At 45.9% G+C, this 27,090-nt stretch overlaps 1 protein-coding gene and 1 pseudogene across 2 annotated transcripts in view; one reads left to right on the top strand and one right to left on the bottom strand.

The window, feature by feature from the left end:
- Window positions 1–829, bottom strand: part of CEP78 (centrosomal protein 78) — a 34,203-nt gene extending 33,374 nt beyond the window's left edge. For both annotated transcript variants that reach the window (XM_075549758.1, XM_075549759.1), the window contains exon 1: window positions 326–829. In XM_075549758.1, the coding sequence (XP_075405873.1) occupies window positions 326–578 (253 nt within the window). In that variant the 5' untranslated portion in view covers window positions 579–829. The remainder of the gene's footprint in view (window positions 1–325) is intronic.
- The window catches only part of LOC142449191 (U2 small nuclear ribonucleoprotein B'' pseudogene), a 48,430-nt pseudogene continuing 21,916 nt past the window's right edge, over window positions 577–27,090 (top strand).

Below are 27,090 nucleotides of genomic sequence, written 5' to 3'. Positions count from 1 at the left end.
GCCCCAAACCATACACTCTAGAAGGGCAGGTAGACAGATCGACCTGTCCCTTATGGGTTTCCGACAGTCAATCCTTCCAGGCTTATGCTGCAATTCCATTTTCCCGTGAATCGCTCGAGGCTGCTTTGCGCATCTCCTAAGGAGGCCCGGTGGTGCAGCGATTACACCTACAGTGACTTGCAGGTTAAGCGTCCACGGCCGCCTGTCGCGCCCACTGCACACATGCTCAGGGAGTGGCAACCAGGATTCCATCCAGGGCGTTTCGCGGCCGGTCGCGGGGAAGAAGCCACACGGCCGAGGGGCTGGGCAGGCGGGAAACACCAACCTGCGTCCCCAAGCCACGGCTGGAAGCAGCTCTTTATCGAGAGCAGGGGCAGATCCTTGTTAATCTTGAGGGTGTTCAGCAGCGGCGCCCAGTCCGCCGCGCGGAGGCGGTCGGCGTTCAGCTCCAGCACGCCCTCGCGGAGGGAGGCGCGCACGGCGGGCAGCGGCACGGAGTCCTGCAGCGAGCACAGGTACTCGTAGTGCGAGTAGAAGTCGGCCACGCTGTCCCGGCGCAGCTTCACCGAGTCGATCATGGCGAGAGGGGCGGGCTCCCGCCAAGTCCACGGCCGCACGGCCCGGGCTCCCGCGGCCTCGCCGCTCGCTCCCCTCCCGCTTCACAGCCCCGCCGGCTGCCTTCCCACGCCGTGCCCGGCGGCGGGCGGCTCGGCCGGAAGGTGCGCACCCCGCCCCGGGCTCGGCCGGCCCTCGACGCCCAGCTCCCGCGCCGCCTCCCGCCCCGCGGCGCCGGCCGTTAGCGCCAGCCTCATAGCCCTCAGCAACGAAGGCGCGCTGCGGTTCCAGCCCGCGGCCCGGGCCCGCCCAGCCGGCGCCGCCCGGACGACGTCAGCGCGTCAGCACGCAGGCCCCGCCCCAGTCGGTGGGCGTGTCTTAAGGGGGTGGGGAAGTCCTGCTTTAGAGATTGCCGGCTCCAGGATTGGCCAACGCGCAATGGAGGAGGGGCTATTTATTGAAGGACCCGGGGGATGTCCCTCGACCTCCACGAAATCTTTTATGAGGATGTTCATTTCCACAAACAGTTCTCAGTGGCTGCGGTTTCTGCCTACCTGCCACGTTGACTGCCCAATTGTAAACGGTTCCATGATTTCTGGACTGGGATTGTTAATGATGTTGTTAGGTGCCATCGAGTCTAATCTGACCCATAGCGACTTGTGCACAACAGGACAGAACACTTCCCGGTCCGGCGACATCCTCACAATCGTTCCTGGGCCGCAGTCCACGTTTGCAACCGCGGCATCAGTCCATCTCCTCCAGGGCCTTCCTCTCCTTCCCTGCCCCTCTTCCGAACATGATGTCCTCCGGGAGGGGTCTCTCTTGACAATGTGTCCAAAGTCTGTCTGTAAAGTCTTGCCATCCTTGCCTCTAAGGGGCGCACTTCCAAGACAGATGGGTTTCTCCTTTTAGCAGTCCATTCTCCAGCACAATTCAAATGCATCCATGCTTCTTCAGTCTACTGCAGTCAATGGCTAAATTTCGCATGCAGATGAGGCCATTGAAAATACCCTGGCTTGGGTCAGAAGCACGCGCCTCAGTCCACAAAGTGAGTTCCTTGCTTTCTAAGGGCCTGGAGAGGTTTTGTGTAGCAGATTTACCTAATGCAATTCATCTTTTAATCTCTTGACTGCTGCTTCCATGAGCATTGATTGATCCAAGCAAGACAAATTGCTTGACCACTTCAATTTTTTCTCCATTGATTATGATGTTACCTATTGGTTCAGTTGTGAGGATTCTGGTCTTCTTAACATTGAATTGTAATCCATGCTGAAGGATGAACTCCTTGATCTTCATCAGCTAGTGCTTATTATTGCTAATGATCAAATTGAATCGAATAATAATTTTCATAACTCTTACTTTGACTTTTTGAGCCATCCATTGAAATGCTTAGCTCTTTAAGCAAGTTTCCGTTTCTTCTGACATCCATGGAACTTTTCTGTCTTTCATGTCTTTTTAGACTTGTTTATTCCATGTATGATGCCCTTGATATCAACCTGCAGTTCGTCTAGTTTTTGTTAAAGGTTTCAAATCCATTCTTGACATGATCTTCTAAAGTCAGATGAGGGTGTTTTTAAGGTTGTACTTTGTCTCTCATGGACTTGGCTTAACTTTCTTCAGCTATAAATTGAATTATATATGTGGAAAGAAATGAGGGAGAAACTCAGTGTTATTAGAGCAACGCCTGTGACCAACTGCTTCGCCGTGATCTCTTTCCACAGATACACTCTCTTTGGTTTATTTGTGTTCTTCTGGTGAGGCTCATATGTATTGTTTGCATTTATGCTATTGAAAAAAAGGTATTTGCAGTGAAAAAGTAGTTGGTCTTATAAAATTCTATCATACAATCTCCAACATTTCTATCACCATGAACGTATTTTCCAACTTTGCATTCAATCACCAGTAATTGTCAATGCATCTGGATTGTATGTTTGAGGATTTTCAGACTACTCACTGCCATCTAGTCGATTCCAGCGTGTAGTGACTCAGTGGGACAGGGTAGAATTGCATAGGTTTGCTAGACATTAACTCTTTTCTAGAGTAGAAAGCCAAAGTCTCCTGCAGAGAGGCTGGTGGTTTTGAGCTGCTGAACCTGCAGTCAGCAGCCCGATGAGTAACCTACTACACTACCAGTAAAACTCATCTTCAATGTTTTCATCTTTGGCATTAGTGTGTAAATTTGAGTGATAGTCATATTAATTGGACTTCTTTACAAATTGTGGTGATTAGATTTTATGTCAACTTGTACCTGGAAGAACATGTAGGGATAGAGTCCAACCTATCAGTCAGGTCACAGCCCAATGAGGCCTCCTTCTGAGTGTGGCCTGTTGAGAAGGGAGACATTTGGAACCCCTGTTTCTCCCTTGCAATGTCACGCTCCCTGCTTACTGGGACTCTGTGTCTGCCGCATTTGGCTGCCCCGGGTGGACTGCCGACCCTGGAAGCTGTTGGTGCTCTGCCACGTTCCCTCTGACCTTGGATCTATGTGACTCTGTATCCACCAGTCCGTGATCTCATTGTTTCCCTGTTCACCTTTCTGTGTCATCAGCCTGCGGCTATGTGCCTCTGGAGACGACTCTTGGCTAGCATCTGACTCATGGACTTGAGTTGGGCTGGGCTGGGACCCCTTCTTGATACAGATAACTTCTTGACATAAAGCGTTCATATATATATATATATATATATGAGCATCACTGGTTTTGTTTCTCTAGACAACCCAGCCTAGCACCTAGGCTTATGGATATCATCCTATCACTACTAATGTTATACTAAAGGACAGATGGTAAATGTTCTTTTTTGATGACTAATTGTACAAAGGCCTGGAGTTAGAAAACCAAAAGGAGAAGAAAACAAACACTAAGTATGTGTAGTAGTTACAGAATCTCATTTCAACTTGAGGGAATTAATAGTGAAGGGGTAGAGATAGCCTATCGATTAGGTCAAGGCTGATGATGCTTCCTTGTGGGTGTGGCCTTCTCATGAGGATTCTGGGAACTTCCCCTTTCTCTGCATCACCTTCCTGTTGAGGAGGCACACTTGGAGAGCTGGTGGAGTCACCTTGAGAACCGCTCCAGATCTGAGATGCTTCCACCGGCATTGGGTTCACAACACTTTTCGCTCACCGGCCTGTGATCTTCCTGCATTCGGCCTCATAGTGAGTAGCTACATGAGTTTGATGAGGGATTTATGGACTAGTATCAGATATATGGGCTAATATCGGACTTATGAACTTGACCTGGATGGGCCTTGGAGGTTTTCTCAATATACGATTGTTCTTTGTCATAAAGCTCCCTCTTGCACTCATATGAGAGTTTCTCAGCCTCTCAGCCATGTAGTAGCCAAGTGTCTTTCCAGAGCCTGATGGCCACTGCTACTTCCAACAGATCTTGAACTTGCTCTTCCAAGGTTCTCGAGGTTCTTCTCATCTCAACTTTTGCTTATAGCCAGTGAGATGGCAATGGAAATTGACCAGTCCTCTGCATTTAGTGTTACCACATGGGAACCGACAGAATACCTGTTTTATGTGTCTGTAACACCTAGCTAATACCATTCTTCTGGCTGCCATTGAGTTGATTCCGACAGCCTCATGTGCAACTACTATGCCGCCATGGTTCCTCAGGTAATCCCATGGGCACTCACTGTAAGGGCACAGAAAGTAACCTGGAAGAATCCACAGTGCATTTGCTATCAGTAGCTATCCCCAGAATAGGATTGGAGTGGTGGCGAAGATCTATACTTTTAGTTGAATGACATTTAGTGTTATAAGAAGGTGTATGTTTGTGGTTTTTGTCTCTTAAAGAGTCATCCTGGGACTCTGGGTTGCTAGGCTGCTAGTGCTTTACTGAGTCCTACAGACTCAGAAATGCCCTTTTAGTTGAGACGTCCTTACCTACCAGCTTGTACCAAAAAACTCCAGCAGCCTCCCCCTTGACTGAGCAGCCCCCAAGTGAACTTCCTGCCGTCTCTACAGTCTCCTTGAAATTCAGCCTAATTCTTCTCCTCGGGACTTGCTTGACATTGCACCTTTCCCTTGACTTCCCTTCATTTCAGGTCCCTCGGCATTTTCTTTTCTTCCATGGTCTTTGCTACTCCTTGATAGAGGCGATTTATTCAGACATTGCTGTTAACAAGGAAGTCAGCCTAGTACGATCACTAGTATGAAGTCCGCCTTGTACAGTCACTTGTATTTGGCAGAGTCTCAAAGGCAGGCAAAAAATCCACTTCTCACTGACTTGATTCCAAAGCATGGCGACCCCACGTGAGTCTGATGGAACTGCACTTCATAGGATCTTTTTTTGCTTTTAATTTCGTCATTACTTAAAGAAGGAAGAAACCTTAAGTTCTCCACCTGCAATTCCGTGACCTTAATCCCACTCTTGGCGTTGCCCAGCTATCCCCGCGCTCCCTTTCTGAGTGTTCTTCGCCGTGAACAGAACCTGGGACCCTCCTGGCCCCTTACTTCCGCTTTCTGGAGGTGCTAGTGTACATTTGATTCCATTTGAGCAGATCTTAAAAGAGCATAATGCCCAGGGCAACTAGTTAAACTAGTTTTTAACTAGTTAAGCTAGATGACCATTTAATTTTAAGACGACTTTGGGAATACTCTTTTTGTTTTTATTAAATGCTGTTATTGAGGGCTCTTACAAATATTATAACAGTCCATATTTCAATTAGATCAAGCATAATTGTACAATTTCTGCCACCATCTTTTTCAAAACATTTTCTCTCCTCTTGAACTCCATGATATTAGCTCCCCTTTAACCTCTACTGCTCCCCTACCCCTCAGGAACATTACACACACACACACACACACACACATATATCTTATCCCATTCAATGTATCCATTCACCTAAAGTTCTGTTATTCGTTCCCCTTGAGTGGGGTTATACACTCATCATGGTTATCAGTCCCCCACCCCCCTTCACGAGCCCTCAGAGAATCCTTGCTCCCCTTACTATTCCTGAAGGTTTATCTGTTTTGGATTTCATGCATCCAATGAGCTTAATTATACAAGTGAGCACACACAGGTCTAACAAGATTAGTGAGGTAAACTAAGACCATGAAAGTAAGGCTAGGAAGTAGTACAGAACTAGAGGAGAGTTAGGTGTTTCATCAGTGCTATACTGCACCCTGGATATAGCATTGCTTCTATATGGCCCTTCTTTTAGGGGCTCTCCCATTCTCTTCCATGTGGGTTTTGGGTCTCCACTTTATCTACAACCTTTCACGTCAATTTGCTTGCTTATTTTTGAATTTCTGATCCTTATTCCCATTGACACCTCATGATCACACAGGCTGGTGTGCTTCTTCCATGTGGGCTTTGTTGCTTCCCTGTTAGATGGCCACTTGTTCAATTACAACCCTTGAAGACCCCAGTCACTATATCTTAATCGATGGGCACCATGCGCTTTCTTCACCACATTTGCTTATGCACTCATTTTGTCTTCAGTGATAGTGTCGGGAAGGTGAGCATCATACATTGCCACATTACTAGAGCAAGCTGTTCTTGTACTGAGGTGAGATTTCGTAGAGGCCCAAAATTCAGGAATGTTTTTTATTGAAGATCTAATGATCCCTTGTTTCTCCTCTGAGGAACTGGTGCTGAGAATCCAACCTATGTCATTTGGGTTAAAAAAAAATGAAAACAATCTGTGCTTATTGGAGGATGAGGTACATGAACGCCTCCAAGCTTTTCAGCTTCCACAATTCAGAGTTTATCTGAAAAACAAAACTATCCCCCCATGGCTCCATGAATTATAGGGACCCATTACAGAGTGAGATTGTGAGTTCGCTCTCAGTTTCCTAGGGCTGCCCTAGCAAGACACCACAAAGCGAGTGTCTTTAAAGAGCTGGCAGTATGCTCTCCCAGGTCTGGGGTTGGTGTTTACACAAAGCCATGACTTTCTGCCTTGTCCTGTCCAGCTTCTGGTGGCCCCCGTGTCTTTTGGCGTGATAAAGATTATATGTGGAAGCTGCCATCGAGGGCGGAGGGAATTCTGAGAGTGTGATTTCCCGGAATTCAGCAGTTTCCCGAGAGAGCATCAGATTTGCAAGGTTGCGGGCTTGCTGGACAGAAAGTTGCGAGCATCAGTGGGGAAAGGTGGACCCACAATTTGAGTTGTATGGATTACTTAGAAAGGTATTAAAAAAAGGTGGAGAAATATACATAATGGGAGAATGGTTTTGGAAAAGGAAGGCCAAGAGAAAAATGGAGGCTTCCCAAGGCCCAGGATGGGTTCAGAGAGTCTTCCATTAAGCTTGAGGGTCTGGAAGAGGCTGATTGTCTGCCTCTGGGGTAGCAGAAAAGTGTCTCCTCTCCCGGAGTTTGATTTTTAATGTCGTCTGTAGAATGGGGTTCCTCCTCTGTTTCTGAAAAGGAATCCCCCTTCACAATGTCCAGGGGAAATGCAGACAACCATCAGGGAGGCACTGGCTCCTTGTCAAGGCAGGACACAGGTTTCCTGTAAGTCCCCAGATCAGCGAGCTCCAAGGTACAATTTCAAACACAGTGCTTCAAATGACCTGGATTTGACGAAGGCTCGAGAAAAGGGAGTGCCTGAACCCTGGATCGTCAGTTGCCTTCCCACCTCAGGCCAAGCCTTGGCCTTGGCGCTGATGTGGAGAGTAGGACTGGGCCCTGTGGACAGATGATCCGAGGCTGGAGTCCTGACTCAGACTGGGGAAGTGTCAGACGGTGCTGTTCTGCAGCAGATGAATTACTGAGTGAAACATCTAATGAGGATCATGTAGAGAAAGGATTGTGAGTTTTTCATGAAGGAAGAGTAGAAAATATTATAAATGACAAATAGGTCAGTTGGCAGAAGTCTCTCAGTCCCATGCAGGCTGACATGGATAACCACGCCTCTGCACTTGTGCAGCGAAGAGAGTTGGCTCCCAGCCCCTCATTCTTTTCATGTCGGCTAGAATTAAGGCAACCTATCGGTGTCTGCCTTTGGCTGATATCTCCCCGGCATCATTGCGAGTGACTCTGGTTTCCTGCGGACCAGCCTCCACTGGTGTTGAGCACCTCTCTTTGTTAAGTGTTGCTCAGTTACTTCCTAAACAGCCTTGAGAAGTAAACTCTCCTCTAAGGCGTGGGGAATGGTAAGTAGGCTTGGGAGGCAAAACTGTGCTGGGAAAGAAGGGGAGTGGAAAGATGAATTCATCTGTTAGATTATTTTGGATGACAGGGAATTCACCTCACAATCTCTCCAGGTTTGTTTTATTTTGCGTTGCTGCCAGGACCGTTTAAGGTGTTCCGTCCGTTTCGATCAGAGTGAGCGACTGCTCTCATTCAGTTCCTTAAAGAAGAGCTTTCCGCAGGCCCTTCACTCTCTTGCAGAAGCATGGGGATTGACGCTGCCTCGGCATTGGGCCAGACTGGCTTATACCCAAGAGCTGTGGCCTGGCCATGGGGAGGCAGGCTCGGTGGCAGCGGAAGGAATGGAGATCCCTTAGCCTGTATTAGGAGTGGAGAGCACGAGCTGTCCCTCTGAGTGAGACAGGGGGACTCCATTGGTGTTGAGACACTCATGATGTAGAGCAGGCACCCTCAGAGAGCTGTCCTGTTCTCCTGGACCCCCAGTCATTGGTTGCAGGTGTGGCTTGTGCACCTGTTTTCACTTGTCCTCAGAACTCCTGAACAAAGGACTCTAAAATGTTTGTGGGTTTCTCCAGTAGCTTGACTTCAATCGTTTTGGATGTTATTGTCCTTCTTTTCCAACTGTGGAGATCTCCTCTCTTCATAACTTTTCTCTCCATGTTGTTCTTGACGTCAAGGAAGGCGAAAAAAGAATGTAGCAGCCACTCCTCAGCTGCTGGCTGGGATGCCCTCAGAGAGTGGACTCCTTGGGGAGCTAGGGACCGCCTCTCACAGGAAACAGTGGGGACAGGAGGGAGAGACAGGTTCTCATAAAATTCTGCCACCAGGAGACGGTGAATCTAGCAGGTGTGACTGTGCCCGAGACTTCAGGGGCCGGAGGGATCGGGATGGCATGCAACCAGTCGAAAGGAAGACCGTTGAGGTGGAGGTAGGAGAATGAGTGGCAGCAGGTGACTGTCAGATGAACCAGTGGAGTTCCCGAGGCGGGCCAAATGAGGTGAGAGGTTGCCATCCTGACAGGACAGGGCCAGAGGTGGGACGTGAGTTCAGGGACCACGGGAGATGTGTTTGGAAAGTAGGATCCACTGCTGAGTGTGCTTGGATGCTGCAAAGGGAACACTAAGTCGTTGGGAATGAAAAAAATGATGTAAAGAAACTGAGATGTGGGAGCACAGTGTGTTTGGTGGCCCAGTCCAAAGTGTCCTTGCGGTGGTTGTGTCCATCCATCTCCACTGTGTCCATCCATCTCCCCATGAGTCGTCTTCTTGTTTCATTGGCCTGCTACTTTACCAGGCACTGTGTCCTCACTCCAGGGATCGGTCCCTCCTGCGCACATGTCTAAATTCCGCGAGATAAAGTCTTACCACCTCGCTTCCAACGAGCAGTCTGGCTGTAATTTTTAGAATTGTCAGTTCTCCTGGAAGTCCACTGTCCTTGCCATCTTCGTTGCCCGAACCATGAATCAAATGGATCGATTCTTCTGCATTCTTCCCTGCTCACTGGCCTGCGTTCACATGCACCTGAGGTCACGTGGTTGAGAGTCTGAGGACGAGGGAGATGTGGCTTTCCCTGGTGGCCTGCTTGACCTGGATATGCTCTAGCTGGACTTTTCGTAGCTTGTTAACTTCGCTAAAAAAAACTCCACAGTTATGAGGATTGTCTCTGTGGCCATTGAAATATGTTCTGAAGCCTGGCAGCGAAGTAATCTGTCAGACGGAGAGCTGGTGTTACAATGGGCTAAAGCAGAGCGGGGGCTGGAGGCGCGTCTGACCTCTGCCTCACAGGAGTCCCCCGGGGGCGGACGCGCAGTTCCGTTTTCCTTCGAGGAGGTCGGACGTGGCCCCCACACTCTTCCTCACTCCCCCTCCTTGCTTACTGCCTCCTTTCTCCCGAACACCTCTCTATCATAACATTCAGGATATCCAATTAAAAGTGTCTTTTAGATGGGTTTCCTCTTATAGACAGTACGCCCTTTGAAGGCAGGAACTAGAGCTCAGATTGTTACCCAAGAGCAGGTGCTACCGGATTAACCTTGGAACACGCTTCTGTATTCTTTCTTAATGTGTTGAAGCTTGAGGTTGCTGTCTATAGATGCAGCCACGCGAAGCTTCAACATAGTAATCATTCAGCATATTCGTCTAAAATGTGTCTTCTCTCCCTACCCCCCAGCTTCTTTTCAGTTTGGCAATATTTCTTTTTTTATTATTAATTAATCTTTTTATTGGGGCTCATACAACTCATCACAATCCATACATACATCAATTGAGCAAAGCACCCTTATACATTCGTTGCACTCGTCATTCTCAAAATTCACCTTCCACTTGGGTTCCTGGAATCAGCTTGGTTTCCCTTTTTTCCCTCCTCCCCCTCCCTCCGCGCTCCCCCCTTCCCCCTGGTCCCTTAATAGTTTATAAATAATTATTATATCTTATCTTACACTGCCCGGCGTCTCCCCTCACCCACCTTCCCATTGCCCATCTCCCAGAGAGGAGGTTACACATAGATCTCCAAGATCGGTTCTCCCTTTCTACACCCTCTTCCCTCCTGGTGTCGCCACTCCCACCGCTGGTGTTGAGGGGTTCGTCCGCCCTAGATTCCCTGTGTTTCCAGATCCCTACTGCACTGCTGTACATCCTCTGGTATAACCAGGTCCGCAAGGTAGAATTGGAGTCATAATAATTGGGAGGGGAGGAAGCGTTCAGGAAATAGAGGAAGGTTTTAAGTTTCATTGTTGCTACACTGAACTCTGAGTGACTTATCTCCTCCCCACTACCCCTCTGGAAGGGATGTCTAGCTATCTACAGATGGGCATTGGGTCCCCATCACGCACTCCCCCTCATTTACGGTGATGTGATTCCCACCCCCCCACCCCGCCTTTGTTGTTTGAGACCTGGTCTCCTCTGCCCTTCACGATCACCTATGTTGGCGTGCTGCTTCCGTGTGGGCTTTGTTGCTTCTGGGCTAGATGGCCGCTTGTTTGCTTTCAAGTCTTTAAGTCCCCAGACGCTATATCTCTCAGTAGCCGGGCACCATCAGCCTTCTTCACCACACTTGCTTATGCACACTTTGTCTTCAGCGATTATGTGAGGAAGGTGATCACACAATGATGGCTTTTGTTCCTTGGTGTCTGCTACATGGTCCATTCAACACCTTGTATTCACTTAGGCCGTGTGCTTCTTCTCTGTGGGCTTTGTTGCTTCTGAGCTAGATGGCCGCTTATTTGCCTTCAAGCCTTTAAGACCCCAGGCACTATATATTTTTGATAGCTGGCACCATCAGCTTTCTTCACCATGTTTGCTTACGCACACGTCTGTCTTCAGTGATCATGTCGGGAAGGTGGGTATCATGCAATGACCGTTTAGCAGGGCCAGGTGCTATTGTATTGGGGGATTATACATGAGGACGCCCAATGTCCATCTGCTACTCTACTACTAAACCTATAAATATATGCACATAGGTCTATTGCCCCCATAATCATAAATGTATTTACATATGTACATGTCTGTATTTAGGCTTCTCTGTATGCACTTTGCCTCCTACTCCTTTCCTCTATTTCCTTTCACTTTCCTCCCGTCCCACTACCATGTTCAGCCTTCATTCTGGTTTCAGTAATTCCTCTCAGTTACCTTGCCCTTGGCACTCCCTACCAGTCCTCCCCTCCCTCCTCTGGTTTTGAACCACTCGTTGTTCCCTTGTCCCTGTGTTGGGCGACACCTCCTCCCTTCCCCTACCTCCCACGCTCTCATGTCCCTCCAGGACCATTGGTCCCGTTATTTTCTTTTCTCATTGTTTGTCCAGCCTATCTTGTCTAGGTGGACCTGCTGATATAGTAATATGTGCATACAAATGCAGATGGCTTTGACAGTGCCTAAGTGGCACATATGAACATGGCTTCAACATCAGCAACACCGACACGCTGATAATCAGAAAAGTCACTAACATACAAAATTTACAAGGTTAAAAAAAAAAGACAAAACAAAAAGATAGCAAAAATTAAAAGAAAAATTGCTAGTAGTTCAAGGTCAGTTTGTTGGCCTTTAGGAGTGTTTTCCAGATGAAACTTGTCAGTTTGACAAGATTTCTTTTGAGGCTTGTGTGATGAACTTGTCTCAACTTCTACTTAATGATCATTTCCCGTTTCCTTTCAGCATCTGCTGCACACCAGCCACTATCTCCCTGGAAACAGTGAGTGGAAGAGGCTTCTTAATTACTATCTCTTCATCATTTCTACAAGCTCAGCTCATGCCTCTCCGAAGAATATAACACCCGATCTTCCCCGTGAGTAAATCTCTGGAGGGTCATGTCTATTGAGCGCTTAAGACCTGGGCTCTCCTCCTTCAAGGGCCTGGTGAGTGGACGTTTGACGAGAACGCAGTTAAGTAGTTTCATTTTACCTCTTATTTACTCTCCTCCTGGTTCAATCTGATGACATTAGACCCAGGCTTTCAAGTCAATGTACCATCACCAACCGCATTGCTAGTTCTCTCTGCAATTCACTGTCTCCGTTCCTTTCTAGAAGAGAAAGTCAAGTTGGATCCAGTACCAGGGCTGTGCCAACATGATCTGGCACACGGGCTGTTTCACTGTAACCGACACTCGGTCCCATTTCTTTTTCCCTTTCATTCCTTTATGTGCGGCTATTCCTCACGGCCGTTGCCGACATCTGCGTGTCTCAGGTTGCCCTCACTTGAAGAGGACACCTCTTACGGAGGTTTTCAAACTTAGACTTCCTTATTGTCTTTCCTCTACGTCTGAATGTATCTTATTTCATTTTCTATGACGCAGCCAGCACCTCGACTCCTCCTATTGAAATCTGTCATATTGTTCTTAAAATAATGACAAAACATCTCCCAGTGACCTAAAACAGAGCTGCTCATGTGGACTCCACAGATCACATGATGCTGAGAACCATCACTGTGGTGATAAGGAGCGTACTCCAGAACGTATATCCGCACTATTGCTGAGCACATTGCGTACTTTTGTTAACATGGTTTTGTTTTTCCAAGAAACAATGTATCGAGTTCCATTTTAAAGCATGCTCTATGTCTTATGGGGCACGGACACTGAGTAGTGCTAGCCTTCGGGTCCCTCAAACCAAAATGCTCTGCCATTGAGTCAATGCTGACTCATCGTGACCCCACAGGACAAGGGGAACTGCCTCTGTGGGTTCCTGAGACGGTAACTCTCTATGAGAGCAGAGAGCCTTCTCTTTCTCCCTTGGAGCAGCTGATGGTTTCAAACTGCTGACCTTGCAGTGAGCAGCTCAATGCCTAATGCAGACGTCCTCAAACTATGGCCCGCTGGCCACCTGTGGCCCTCTGAGGTCATTTATCCAGCCCACTGGGTATTTTTGCCCCATTTTGTTTTTTACTTCAAAATAAGATGTGTGCAGTGTGCATAAGAATTTGTTTATAGTTTTTTTTTAAACCATAGTCCAGCCCTCCAACGGGTCTGAGGGACAGTGAACTGGCCCCCTGTTTCAAACGTTTGAGGACCCCTGGCTAATGACTATGCCACCAAGGCTCCACCACGTTTGAGCAGCTGGTTCTCCTCAGATGGGAGACCATTTCTCATGCGCCTTTGTTCATTGGGCACGTAGAGGCACCAGGATAGCCAGTGCCATACAGTCAGTGAAATGCCTGTTTAACCCCAATCCCCACCCCGAGAACAGCCACCAAGCTGTTCCTTTAAAGTGGGTAGAGATGCTCCTGTACAATCTTACATCCTTTTAGATCCATGAAAACACTGTACCATGACCTAAAATGAATAGACATAACCTTTCATGTTCCATTTAACACAACAGTGGAGAGATGCTTTAGCATCTTGACAGACTTACTCGGGGAGACTTAGAGCTAGCTGAAATGTGTTGCATAGGCACCGAGAGGTCAAGAAGCCGGCAGATGACAATTCACTATCCAACAATCCTTCAGAGGATGTTGCATTTGGTACCCTTACCTTGGATAGCACGTGGAAGGAGCTGTCTTGAATTCCAAGGATTAGCAAGAGTTTGATTTTCTTGGCTCTGAGTGGCCTGTCGTGGCTCTCTGTTTAGATGAGCAGCATAGAGTGGCTTGCCCCTCAAACAAAGGCTCACTGCCGCTGAGTCAAGTGACTCACAGCCACCCTACAGGGCAGAGTAGAACTGCCTCTCAGCCATGGACAGCGCCACTTGTGCGCCAGTGGAAATGTACCGTTTGGAGCGATGCTTGCAATAAGGTTGCTGAGCCATAGGCTGTGTGTATTATCAACATTCCACCCATTAAACTTTGCATTTTCGGATGATTTTGGGTTCACATGTAGTCAAAAGAAATAAAACAGCGCGAGCTCAAAGTATTCTTCGCCCAGTTTCCCTCAGTGATAAGTCTTGAAAAAGCATGGTGCCCCCTCACTCTCAGGATGTTGGCAGTGAAGATACAGAGCATTCCGCCATCATAAAGCCCCCCCCCCCATCTCTCGGTGACCAGCGCTCTCTTCTCCACTCCCACCACAGTTTGCTTATTCCAAGGGCTGGCCGCCTTTTTCCACAGAGCATGTTTCTATGGAGGTCACACAGGTCAAAGTGCGCATCAGTCCTTTGTTTCTCTTTACAGCTAGTGTGTTATTCCACGGCGTCAATGTACTGCTCTGTTCATCCATGTAGCTGCTGAAGAAGATCTGGGTTATTTCAAGATTTGGCCTGTTATGAATCAAACTGCACTAAATATTCACATGGAGAGAGAGAGAGAGAGAGAGAGAGAGAGAGAGAGAGAGAGAGAGAGAGAGAGAGAGAGAGAGAGCGCTTAAGTCTTCAGTTTTCAGGAATAAGGGTTATTTATATAGCAGCCCTGGTGACGTAGTGGTTATGCATTAGGTTGCAAACCATAAGGTCAGCAATTCAAAACCACCAGCCACTCCAGGGCTTTCTACTTCTGTAAAGAGTTCCAGTCTCGGAGACTCACAGAGGAAGCTCCACCTTGTCCTATTGGGTCGCTGTGCATTGGAATCAACTTGATGGCAGTGAATTTGTTTTCTGGTTTTATTCAGCAGCTTGATAACTGCAGTTAAGCAATGAAGCTTAGGATTGAACAACCTGGTTCCTCCAGTTTCATATATTTTTTCAAAATAGTTTTAGTTATTTCAGTTTCATTGCCATCTGATGATTTAAAAAATATTCTTGTCTAATCTTCCCCCAAATCATGCAGGACTTTGCATCAGGACTGTGGTTTACCTGTATGTGCATCTTGTTGCTGTTGTAGTTCGGGGCATTGGAGTCTGTTCCAACCCACAGCAACCCGTGTACAACAGAAGGAAACACCCCCAGGCCCTGCGTTATCCTCACAATTGCTCCTCTGTTTGAACCCATACACCGCGTCAGCGCCTTCTTCATGTTTGTTGCCCCTCCGCTTTTCTAAGCATGATGTCTTCTCCAGGGACTGCTCTCGCATGACAAGTCCACAGGATGTGAGATGAGGTCTTGCCATCCTTGCCTAAGGAGCATTTTGGCTGTGTGTCCTCCAAGACACATTTGTTTGTTCTTTTGACAGTCAGTATTCTTCACCAACACCATGGTTCAAAAGCATCAACTTTTCTTCAGTCTTCGTATTTAATGTCCAACTTTCACATGTATATGAGGCCATTGAAAATACTATGACCTGGGTCAGCCATACCTCAGTCTTTGCTTTTCAACACTTTTAAGAGGTCTTGTGCAGCACACTTACCTAATGCAATGCAGCTATCAATCTTTTGACTGCTGTTTCCAGGAGCATTCGTTGTGGGTTTGAGATGGGGAGAGTGGTATTTTTACTATACTGAATCTTCTTGTCCATGAATATTGTTTGCCTTTCCAGTGTTTTAGATTTTTTTTCACAATATGCCAGTTCTTTATATATTTTGTTAGAGTGATGCCTACATATATTATGCATTTTTTAATGTTTATAGATTTAAATAGCACTGTGTTTTCAGTTTTGTTGTCGTATACTCATTACCAGCACACAGAAATGCTTTTGAATTTGGTGTGTTTATCTTATATGTAATTGCCTTGCTAACACACATGGGTAGTGAAGTGGGTTAAGCATTTGGGCTGCTAACCAGAAAGGTTGTGGTTCCGATGTGACAGTATCCCAAGGAGAAAGATGATGTAGTCTGCTTCCACAACATGCATAGCTAGGAAAAACCTACGGGGAAGTTCTGCTGTCCTGCAGGGTCACTCTGAGTTAGAAGTGAGTTAGAAGTGAGTTAGAAGTGACTCAAGCAGTCTCTGGGGACGGACACCACAGTAGACCAAGTGGATTTGTTGTTGGTAGATAGCGTCAACTCCAATGCATAGAGACCCTGTACAATGGACAGAAACCCCACCTGCTCCTGCAGTTTCCCTACAGTTGCTTTAATTCAGCTTAAATGGTTGCATCCACTGTGTCAATCCATCTCCTAGAGGATCTTCTTCTGAGCACTTCATTATTCATTAACCAGATTTCTTCAACCAATGGGACAATTGAAAGTACCGTGGCTTAGGTCAGGCGCACCTCAATTCTCTCAGGGACCTCCTTGCTTGCCAATGATTTAAAGAGGTCTTGTACAGCAGATTTACCAATACAACATACCATTTAATTTCTTGACTGCTACTACCATGAATATTGACTACTTCAATCTTGTCTCCAATTATCAGGATGTTGTCGATGGGACAAGTTGTGAAGATTTTGGTTTTCTTCACACTGAATTGTAATCCACACTGAAGACTGCACTCCTTGGTTTTCATGAGCAAGTACTTCAAGTACTTCACACTCAGAAAGTGAGGTTGTATCATGGGCACATCGCAGGTTGTTAATATGCCCACCTCTATTCCTGACGCGGTGTTCTTCATGGAGTCCAGCTTCTCAAATTACCTGCAGGGCATCCAGATCGAATAGTATAGTGAAAGGATACCACCCTTAAGCACATTATTTTTCTTATTTTTAAACCACACTCAAAACCCAAACCAAACTTGCCTCCATTAGAGTCGATGATGACGTAGCTGTCCAATAGGAGAGGGTAGAGCTGCCCCTGTGGGTTTCTGAGACTATAACTCTTAACGGGAGCAGAAAACCGTATCTTTCTCCTGATTAAACTGCACAGCATCCCCTTTTTCTGTTAGAACTACCACCCTTGGTGCATAGGCAGGTTCCACATGAGCACAATGAAGTCTTTAGTTTCTATTCTCTCAACACGGTCTATTGTTTGTTTTGCTGTACATAGTACAATATCTTTGCATAGTCAATGCAACACAAACTTCCTGCAGTATTCCCTGCTTTCAGTCCAAGTTTATCGGACGTCAGCCTGGATAGCTTCTGAATCCAACTTGAATTTCAGACAGATCACTATTGATGCACCATTGAAACCATGTTAAAATTATTTTCAGCAAAACTTCACTGTGGACGATATTAGCAGTATTGGTAATTTCCACATTTGTTGGATCACCTTCCTTGGGAATGGGCACAGCTATGGATTGCTTCCTGTTCGTTGGCCAGGTAGCTGTCTTCCAAATCTCTTGGCACAGACTACTATGTGCTTCCAGCGCTTCATCAGTTGGTTGAAATATTGGATTTGGATTCCATCAGTTCCTGGAACTTGGATTTTGCGAATGGCTCTAGGACAGCAGAGCTTTCCTTCTAGAATATCATTGGATCTTGATAAGTATCATAGTCAGTGGAAAAGAGGAAGTTCCTCAGGGACATGATGTCGTGCGCCAGGTCTCGCCAGCAAGAAAAGACGCGCCACAACAGGATTCTTCCACAGGTGTTTTATTTTTCATTATGCGGTAAAAGACCTTGAAACCCCAGACTACTGCTGCTTATATATGCTCTATGGGGACGTGCTGTGCCTTGATTGGTGCATTTGCCAAAATCTCATGCATAGATTGGTGAGTTCGCCAGAACCTTCGTTTGCATACTCCAGGGTGGAGTTATGACTACGTCATCTTAGCATCGCGCATGCGCTAAGTGTTTGTTTACCACTTAGTTGGACCACCGCCCTGACTGCCCGGCGCCATCTAGTAATGGCAGCGAGAGTTGCGGCTACCCACATCACGAGAGCTGTGGCTTCCCACATCTCGCGAGAGCTATGGCTTCCCACATCTCCTCCTTTCTTTTTTATTTTAAGCCTAATCCATCAATCAATTTCAGAGCCTCCAGCAGCTCCAAAAGATCAAGATGGATATAAAGTCCATCGATCTATCCCGGAGTCTCCAGCAGCCCCAGGAAATCAAGATGGATATAAAAACCCAAATTTGGTCACCCTGATGTGTGCAATGAGCAAAGCTCCACATGGTGCAAGGGCTGACCAAGATCCAATTTCTGTCACTCTTCCCAGTGCAATGGGACAATTCCCTTGGGGTGCAAGAGCTGACAACTTATGGGGGTTAATTTTCTCTTAACAAAGAAAGCCAAAGATCATGGGAACCACCGCGCTCAATCGCTAAGAGTGCCTGCGTGATGATGACTTTGTCACGTTTCTGCTGGGCTTTAAGCTTGCAGAGCAACCATAGCAACAACACTCCTCCACAGCACATTATTGCAGCAAATGTAAACACCCCCACCCACTCTTTAAAGTAGGAAAAGGCAGTAGAAAGCCAAGAAGTAAAATCTCCAACAGTTATGGGTTTAATTCTTATGCCATTAAGAGTCGTAATCTGCATCCGGAGTTGTTCTTGAAGTTTTTCCAGCTCAGCTGTCCATTGTCCTGTAAGATACTGGGATATATTCTTGCTGCTAAAAGAAGACTCTTTCAAGAATTTTAAAGGTGTTATGCACAAATTAGGTGTTGAAGAAACACAACTTAATTGCACCATGCTCGTAAGAGTATCCACTTGTTGTTGTAATAAATTAACTCTTTGGTTCACTAACAGTAAACCAGACGTTAATCGAGCATCCAACTTATGGACTGTAGATAAAGCTTCTGATGTAGATTGCGTAATATTGTTAATGACATTTGCTGTCATTACTTGATTGGACATAGCCAATCCTGCTGTAACCGCTGCTGCAGCTGAGATAGTAATAGCTGTAATAATTGCTGCAGTAATGCCAAAATCTCTTTTATATCTATAAAGTGTAGCAATAGGAAAAGTATTGGGATCTGCTTCAACCGGTACAGGTATCATAGTGGGAATCTTTACTATCAAGGCAAATGGCTCAGAGCCATTCCAACATTCAGCAAGCCAACACTGACTGCTAAAGCTATTACATGAAGCTTCCCAAAATGTAGCATTTGCATGACTAATGTTGAATGTTAACAGAAAGAAAAATGGGGGCTGGACACAAACAGGTGATGGCTGAAATTGCACTCTTGATATATTAACCATAGTATTTACTTTTAGCCTCTTTGTAGTGGTATTGTATACACCGGTGACATTGTATAAAGTATCATTAATTCCAAACATTTTTGCAAAAGGAGTCACTATTGTAGATGCTCCACGTTGATTATATAATATCCATTCATACCACGGCCAAGTATTATCAGGACCAGTGATATTAATACTGCTATTCCATTTTGCTTTACCTAAAGCTGGAGTCATATCAAAACCTGGTATAATAGGTTTGTTCCGATAGTTTGGAGACTGACATTGAGTAAAAGAAGGCGGAAAACCTTTTTCAGGTAAACAACTAGGTAATATGACACGTCTGGTCACATTAGGTGGCACTACTGATTCATAGATGGGCCCAGAGGGCCTAGATCCCTCACGAATCATCATGAGTGTTGTTATATTTACACCTTTTCCTTTCTTAGAGGTGCCACTTCCACCTGTAGCACCTTGTGCAACTTTCATAAGGGTGGATATAATATTATTAACTGCAGAGTCTCCAGAAGGATCCACCCAATTGACTAAAGACCCATTTCTTACATGTATACAAGGTGCACTAGTATTAATGATAGTAAAACACAAAATATATGCCAATGTAAAATTGCTTGCATTATATACCTTAGGAGGCTCCCCTCTAGGTGTAATACATGGTATTCCCAAATCACATTGCGTTGATAAGAATAAGGGTAATATTGACGCATTCGAGTGCATGGGAATAGGTACAGGCCAAGTTTTAGCTATGGCCCATAAAAAAACTCCTTTAACTATTGGGGTCCATATTACCATCAGTATCAGCAACATTATTAGGTTGATCATCGTCTTCTTCATTCTTCCTGCTCCCACGATCTTCATCCTCCTTAATTAATCTCACCAGTCTTTCTGGCACCCAGATGGGGTTTTCTTCTTTCTGTGGAAAAACACAAATTGCTCCCCTGGACCTGATTAATATGGGGTCCGGGCCATACCATTTATTATCCAATACATTTTTCCATCGGGCCATTTCCTTTGGTGGCTTTGGCCATTGTCCATGTCTGTCTGCAGCTGATTGGCCTTTCTCATCCAAATTTAAAAAATTTAGAGTAAAAAGAGTTAAAGATAAGGCCATTCTAGGGGTAGTGACCGTCAAGGCCTCTATTCCCCCTTTTTGTTTTAATAAATATTGTTTTAAAGTACGATGACACCGTTCCACAATTCCTTGCCCTTGGGGATTGTACGGCAAGCCCGTGAGGTGTTTTACTTGCATTTGCAAGCAAAACTGTCGGAACTTGGTGGAAGTATATGCAGGCCCATTATCCGTTTTTAATATGGTAGGCTTGCCCCATGCACTTCAAGCCTTTAAGCAATGTTGAATTACTTGGCTGGATTTTTCCCCCGTTAGGGGTGTTGCATGTACAATGCCAGAACTGGTGTCCACTGACAGATGCACGTACTGCAACTTTCCAAAAGCAGATATGTGGGTAACGTCCATTTGCCAGATGTTGAGAGGACAGACGCCTTGAGGATTTACTCCAACTGAAGGTTTAGAAATAAATTCTGCACACTTGGCGCACTGCAACACAATAGTACGAGCCTCTGCGCGAGTAATTGAAAACTTAATGCGTAGAGTGGCAGCAGGCACATGATACAGCTCATGAAAGTCTTTAGCAAGTTCAAAATTGGATTTAGTTAACACAGGAAAAGCTCTTGTAGTTTGATCAGCCAAATCATTACTTTTTACCATAGGTCCCGGAAGCAAGCTATGAGCACGTATATGCTGAATATAAAATGGGTGTTTTCGTTGTAAAATACATTTTCTAATTTGAGACAAGATGTCTGCTACCTTGCTAGATTGCTTAATGTAGCCAGCAATTTCCAGCTTAGATACTGCGTTGACTACGTAATGGGAGTCAGATATGATGTTAATTGGTTCCGAAAATTTCTTAAAAACTTTTAAGACCACCAAACATTCTACTAATTGAGGTGCGTTAGCTAAAAATTGCAATGTAGTCACTTGATTGTTTATTACATAACATCCTTTATCTGTTTTAGAGCCATCTGTATAAATGTCTAAAGCTTCCTTAATGGGATGGTTAACAGTGACACGGGGAAAAATTACTGGATGTGCAGTCACAAACTGCAACAAAGAATGTTTAGGATAATGGTTGTCTATTAGTCCATTAAAACTGCATTTAAAAATTGTCCACTCATCTGTAGTGGCGCACAGTGTAGCAACTTGCTCACTAGTATATGGGACAATGACACTGCTTAAAAACTAGCTGCTCAGTGAGAGGCATGGCTGTGTCTTGGTCTCCAAAAATTTTTCCTGCCGCCTCCAACATACGTGCTACAAAATCTGAAAAAGGTTTAGTAGATCCCTGTACAATTTTTGTTAAGTTGCCTCTAACCTCTCCTTTATTAGGTAAAGTTCTCCATGCCTTGCTTGCAGCAGAATTTATTTGCTGATATACTTGCAATGGATATACTGTCTGATTATTAACCCATCTTCCTTGGCCTGTAAGCATTTCAAAATCCCATGCTGGCTGTCCTGCTGCAGCATTTTCTCTAGCCTGAGCTGTTAATAAATCCTGCCATAAAGATTTCCATTTTAGGTACTGTTCTGTAGTCAATACTGCTTTTGTTACAAATGTCCAATTGGCAGGAGTCATAGCTTGACTCGTAAGCCTTTCAATTAAAGATTGAGTATAATTTGCACTTACTCCATAAGCTCTCACAGCTTCAGCTAAGTCCTTTACTTTCTTGTGTTCTACGGGTGTATGATAACGAGCATTATTTTGATCCTCAAATACTGGATACATTTGTTGAATTTCTCTACGGATATTGGGTGGGCAAAAGGAATAGCCACACCCTTTTTGCTTTTCTTCCTTATAAGGAGGTGGTGCTGATGGGCTCACAGCTGACTTCCGCATAGCACTATACCGCCCTCTTTTGGCCGCTTTTAGTGCATTATGCCGACCTTCCTCATAGCGAGCAGCTATTTCCTCTAACTGCTCCTCCTCCTCCTCTGATATTTCCAAGAGTTCTAGTTCTCGCCACGGATTTAAAGACTCCGAATGGCGGGCACGGTCTAGTTCTCGCCACGGATATAAAGGCTCCGAATGGCGGGTACGGTTCTTCTTCTGTCGATCAACTTCCTCCCCTAATTCTACCTGCGCAGTTTCTTCTGTTTGGGCATGCCTTTCCCGAGTTTCCTTGGACTTGCCCCGAGCCTCTTTGGACTCGCCCCGAGCCTTTTTGGACTTGCCCCGAGCCTTTTTGGACTCGCCCCGAGCCTCTTTGGACTCGCCCCGAGCCTCTTTGGACTTGTCCCGTTCTGTTTCTGACATGCTTTTCTGAACGTCCTCCAAAGCCTGCTGTCCCTGCTGTAATGACTGTCTACACTCTTTATCTTCAATACAGGCTTTTATTAACTTCCAGATGGGTCTAGTTCCCGGTTTCAATTTCCCTTCTTTTGTAGCTCGGTCTACATCCCAGCCCAGTTTGTTCCAACTCGCCAAAGTTAGAGAACCTGTAGATACAAACCACGGTACTATCTCATCCACATTTGTTACAAACTTACGCAGCGTCGGCTCTGAAATTTTTAATCCTCTCTTCCTTAATAAAGCATTAAGCGCTGTAACCATGGTGTTTATTGCTACGTTTCCCATATTCCCTACTTATGTAGACAAGAATTTAACACACAGGTTTACACGGTTTTATTTGCAAGATAAGAAGCAGCAGGCTGTCCGCCGTTGAAACCGAAAGTGAAAGTATTAGAATGCATACAACAGTTTGCAGCTCTAGCAATCGTTTAGGCTCATGTCTCTCAGAATTTACCTCTATAATTCCGTGTGGTTCTGAATCCTCCCTGGTGGGGGTCTCCGCTCGTGCCTTAGATGATCGTAAATATCCGGGTTTCGGCACCAATTGTCGTGCGCCAGGTCTCGCCAGCAAGAAAAGACGCGCCACAACAGGATTCTTCCACAAGTGTTTTATTTTTCATTATGCGGTAAAAGACCTTGAAACCCCAGTCTAGTGCTGCTTATATATGCTCAATGGGGACGTGCTGTGCCTTGATTGGTGCATTTGCCAAAATCTCATGCATAGATTGGTGAGTTCGCCAGAACCTTCGTTTGCATACTCCAGGGTGGAGTTATGACTACGTCATCTTAGCATCGCGCATGCGCTAAGTGTTTGTTTACCACTTAGTTGGACCACCGCCCTGACTGCCCGGCGCCATCTAGTAATGGCAGCGAGAGTTGCGGCTACCCACATCACGAGAGCTGTGGCTTCCCACATCTCGCGAGAGCTACGGCTTCCCACAACATGAGTCGCAAGAGATGTAATGACAGTTACAAAACCCATGCACATGAAGAGCTTTAGCGAGGTGTGACTTTCAGCCAGTGTATAGGTGAGGAGCTGATTCTAGAATTGGGCTTGTAGTCTCCAAGGAAGAAATATAGGTGTATTGCTACCAGGCACACGTGTCTTAAAGAGGCCCGGAAACATAGACACGGTCTCCTTCCTTAAATGCCTCTCCCATGTGGAAGGGACGCAGTGATTGCAATTCATCATGGGTGTGCAAGACTAGAGGGGCCACATGAAAATGTTGCTGGTTGACCATCTGTTTGAGTGACAGGGGCATAAGACAAGACGCAGCCCTTCACTTCTGCTGCTGGCCAACAGGGCCCAAGACTCTCTTGGTCACACCAACCTTCCCACCACAACCCTTGCCTCAGGGAGGGAGCTGGTGACTCTGTAGGAAGGGGACGGAGCAAACCTGTGTGGACATGGCAGGCAGGCAGGGAGGGAGGGAAGGTGAGGAGAAGAGCTTTGGATGGGCAGGAGGAATAAAAGCAGGAGTATCTTGGTTGGAGGAGAACAAGGGTCTACACAGTGGGGTCCGTTCCTGGGTGACCAGACAATCTACTGGGGGGGGGGTTTGAAGAAACTATAAGAATGTCCATGAAAATTGTTTCAATATAACGCTATGAGGCAGTTCTCCTCTGTCTTACAGGGTTTCTCTAGAGTTGGAATTGACTCAGTGTCACACCAGAGCAACAATAGTAGTAGGGGTCAAAAGGAGGTACACATCTTTTATATCATTATTTTTGGGCCATCTGGTCAATGCTTGAGAAGCATATATCGTTTCCACACACGTCTGTGTCCTAAAAACAACAATAGTAACATTCTCTAGGAGCTAGTCTCTGCGTACAGCCTGTACTCAAAAGAAGGGATCGCTCAATATGTAGATACCTGGATGTGGGGCCATTTGAGCCATGGCGCACGCTGCCCGCCACCTAGTCGTAGACTCCCTGAATCAGGAACTAAGTATAATGGAAGTTACTGCGTGCTTGAGGTCAGAGGGTGTCGTGTTGTCATTGCTAGGTGCCATTGAGTCGGTTCTGGCCCATTATGATGCTATGAACCAAGAGGGAAACACTGCCCAGTGCTCAGCCCTCCTCCCAATGTTTCTTATGCCTGAACCCATTGTAGCCACTGTGTCAATCCGTCTCTTTGAGGGCCTTCCATTTTTTTACTGCCCCTGCACTTTACCAAGCATGATGTTCTTCTCGAGGGACCCGTCTATCCTGACAATATGTCCAAACTATGCTAAGAGGAAGTCTCGCCACCCTTACCTCTAAGGAGCACTCTGGCTGTACTTCCAAGACAGATTCATTTGTTCTTTTATCAGTCCATGGTACTCTCAATATTCTTCTCCAGCATGACAATTCAAATGCATCAATTCTTCCGTGGGCTTCCTTACTAAAGGCCCAACTTTAGCATGCATCTGAGGCCATTGAAACTGTCATGGCTAGGCTCAGGCTCATCTTGGTCCTCAAATGACATCCTTGCATTTCCATACTGTAAAGAGTCCTGTGCAACCGGTGTAGCTAATGCAGTGTGTCTTTTGCTCTCCTGGCTACTGGTGACATTAGGTGTCAGGCACAGTGCTTCCCTATCTTCCAGTTTTGGATTCTGCACAAATCTTTATCCTTCCAACACCTCCCACAAGCTCCCTACCAACATACTCTTGCACCCATTTCAGCATGTGTATGAGAGAGAACACCTGCATCTGTATGGACTGGTGTCACATGGAACTACTGCACAAAATCAGAGATGGCAGAAATTGAAGCCAGGGTGGTAAGCCATATGGAGGCCACCTTAACTTTCAATGGGACATGACCCCCTCTTCAACAAATGGTGCTGGGGCACATGGATTTCCAACTGCAGAATAATGAAACCGGTCTCATGCCTCGCTCCATACACAAAAACAAACTCAAGATGCATTAGAGACCTAATGTAAGCCCCAGAGCCTTAAGGATCATCAATGAGGAAATTAGGAAATACTTAAACAAGCCACAGACGACCAACTACAACAAAGGAAGCACACAGTGGAAGCCAAATAGATGCTGGAGACCATTTAAAAATAAAACACGTATGCACATCAGCAAACTGGATCCAAGAGCAAAATAAGAGCCCCTGGAAAACATCCTTAGCAATGACACAATTGACAAGGGACTAATCACTAAAACGGTATGAGCCTGGACCATCTCAATTAGAAAGAAACAAGCAATCCAGTTAAAAGGTGGGCAAAGGACAGGAATAAACAATCACAAAATTCAGTGCTAAAAACGCACGAGAAAATCCAGGCGGGGAAAATCACTACAGCAGTGACATATCCCCTTCCGCCCCGAACAATGGCCCATTCAAAGGAAGGGAACAGCAAATGCTGGAGAGGGCACCAAGAGAGTGCCTCTTTTATACACCGCCAATGGATGTATGTGTATATACAACAGTTGTGGGCAACCATGTGGTCATACTAAAAACAACTAGATATGAAAATACCATAGAAATCAGAAATACCTTTCTTGGAAAATACCCCAAAGAAATACGAGAACACAGACAGACAAGAGCGCTCCCATGTTCACCACAGCACAGTTTACAAAAACAAGACTCTGGAAAGAGCCCAAATGCCCTTCCGTAGAAGAATGGGATAAAAGAACTCTGAAACATGCACACAACGAATTCTATGCTTCCCTAAAAGTAGCAATGAAACACCTCATGACTTCTGGAGACCTTGAAACCATTATACTGGGTGAAGGCAGCCAATCACAAAAGGACAAATATGTACTATACGGAGAAATACCGTGATGCAGGTAGGCTTCTGCTCCAGGGTCATGTAATCTTCTAAGCTGGTCTCCCAAGCAACAAGGTAGAGAGCTGCCTAGTGCCCATGAACCATGCACATCTTAAAACCCCTTTGACACAGGACACCTCAATTCAGCTGGGGTTACTTTTTCAAGATGGAGGGGAAGGGAGAAGATCATTCTGTTGCTGCCAGACAAAATTGTGCTCAGGTCAACCCAAATCAACTGGCCCCTCCTAGAGTGATAAGGGAACCTTATTGGAAATACATGTCAAGATGTGAAGAAGTGGGGCATGTAGGTCTCAGGGAAGGTGATTACATTGGAGCTGGTGAGTACATGGGGAAGAGCTACATCCCATCATGAAAAATCGCTGAGATAGTTAAGGTTTATTGTGCCAACCTGGCTGATAAATACATGTGGGGATAATTGCAAGGTGGAGAGATAAATGACTCAGTGAGCCCTTGCCTTTCAAGTTCTCAGGTCTCTTGCCTTGTGATGGTTGGACCAGGGTGCAGCTGCCTTAGCCAGTTCCCTGCTTCAGCTTGCAAGGCTCACTTGCAAGGCTCACCCATGTGGAGACCCCTGCCAGCCCTGAGACGATTACACATTCATTCTCGGCTTTCCTCCTGCAGTTGGCGTCATAGTGTGTGTTTTGTGAGATGGAGGAGGACTTTGTGGATTGGTGTTAGACATAAAGGTTAATGTTGGACTTGTGGGCTTGGGCAGCACTGGGTTGGGATGTTTTCTGGATGTGCACTTCACCTTTAGATAAAACTGTCTCTTATACATGAGTGCCTGTGGATTTGTTTCTCTAATTTACCTAGATTAACAACTGCCTATAAATGCTTATATAGGACCCAAGAAAAATGTGTCTGCTACTATGCTTCTCTTTGGACACTTCTGATCCAGTTTTATTCAGCCATCGGTGACCCAAGCTTTGTGCTATAGACTACTGGGCCTTTAGCCTCTGTTCTGAGCCACACAACTGCCTTGA

The sequence above is a fragment of the Tenrec ecaudatus genome, chromosome 5 (genome assembly GCF_050624435.1).
Source record: "Tenrec ecaudatus isolate mTenEca1 chromosome 5, mTenEca1.hap1, whole genome shotgun sequence".
Classification (NCBI taxonomy): Eukaryota; Metazoa; Chordata; class Mammalia; order Afrosoricida; family Tenrecidae; genus Tenrec; species Tenrec ecaudatus.
Note: the sequence above shows the minus strand (reverse complement) of the source record. Positions and strands in the feature narration are given on the sequence as shown.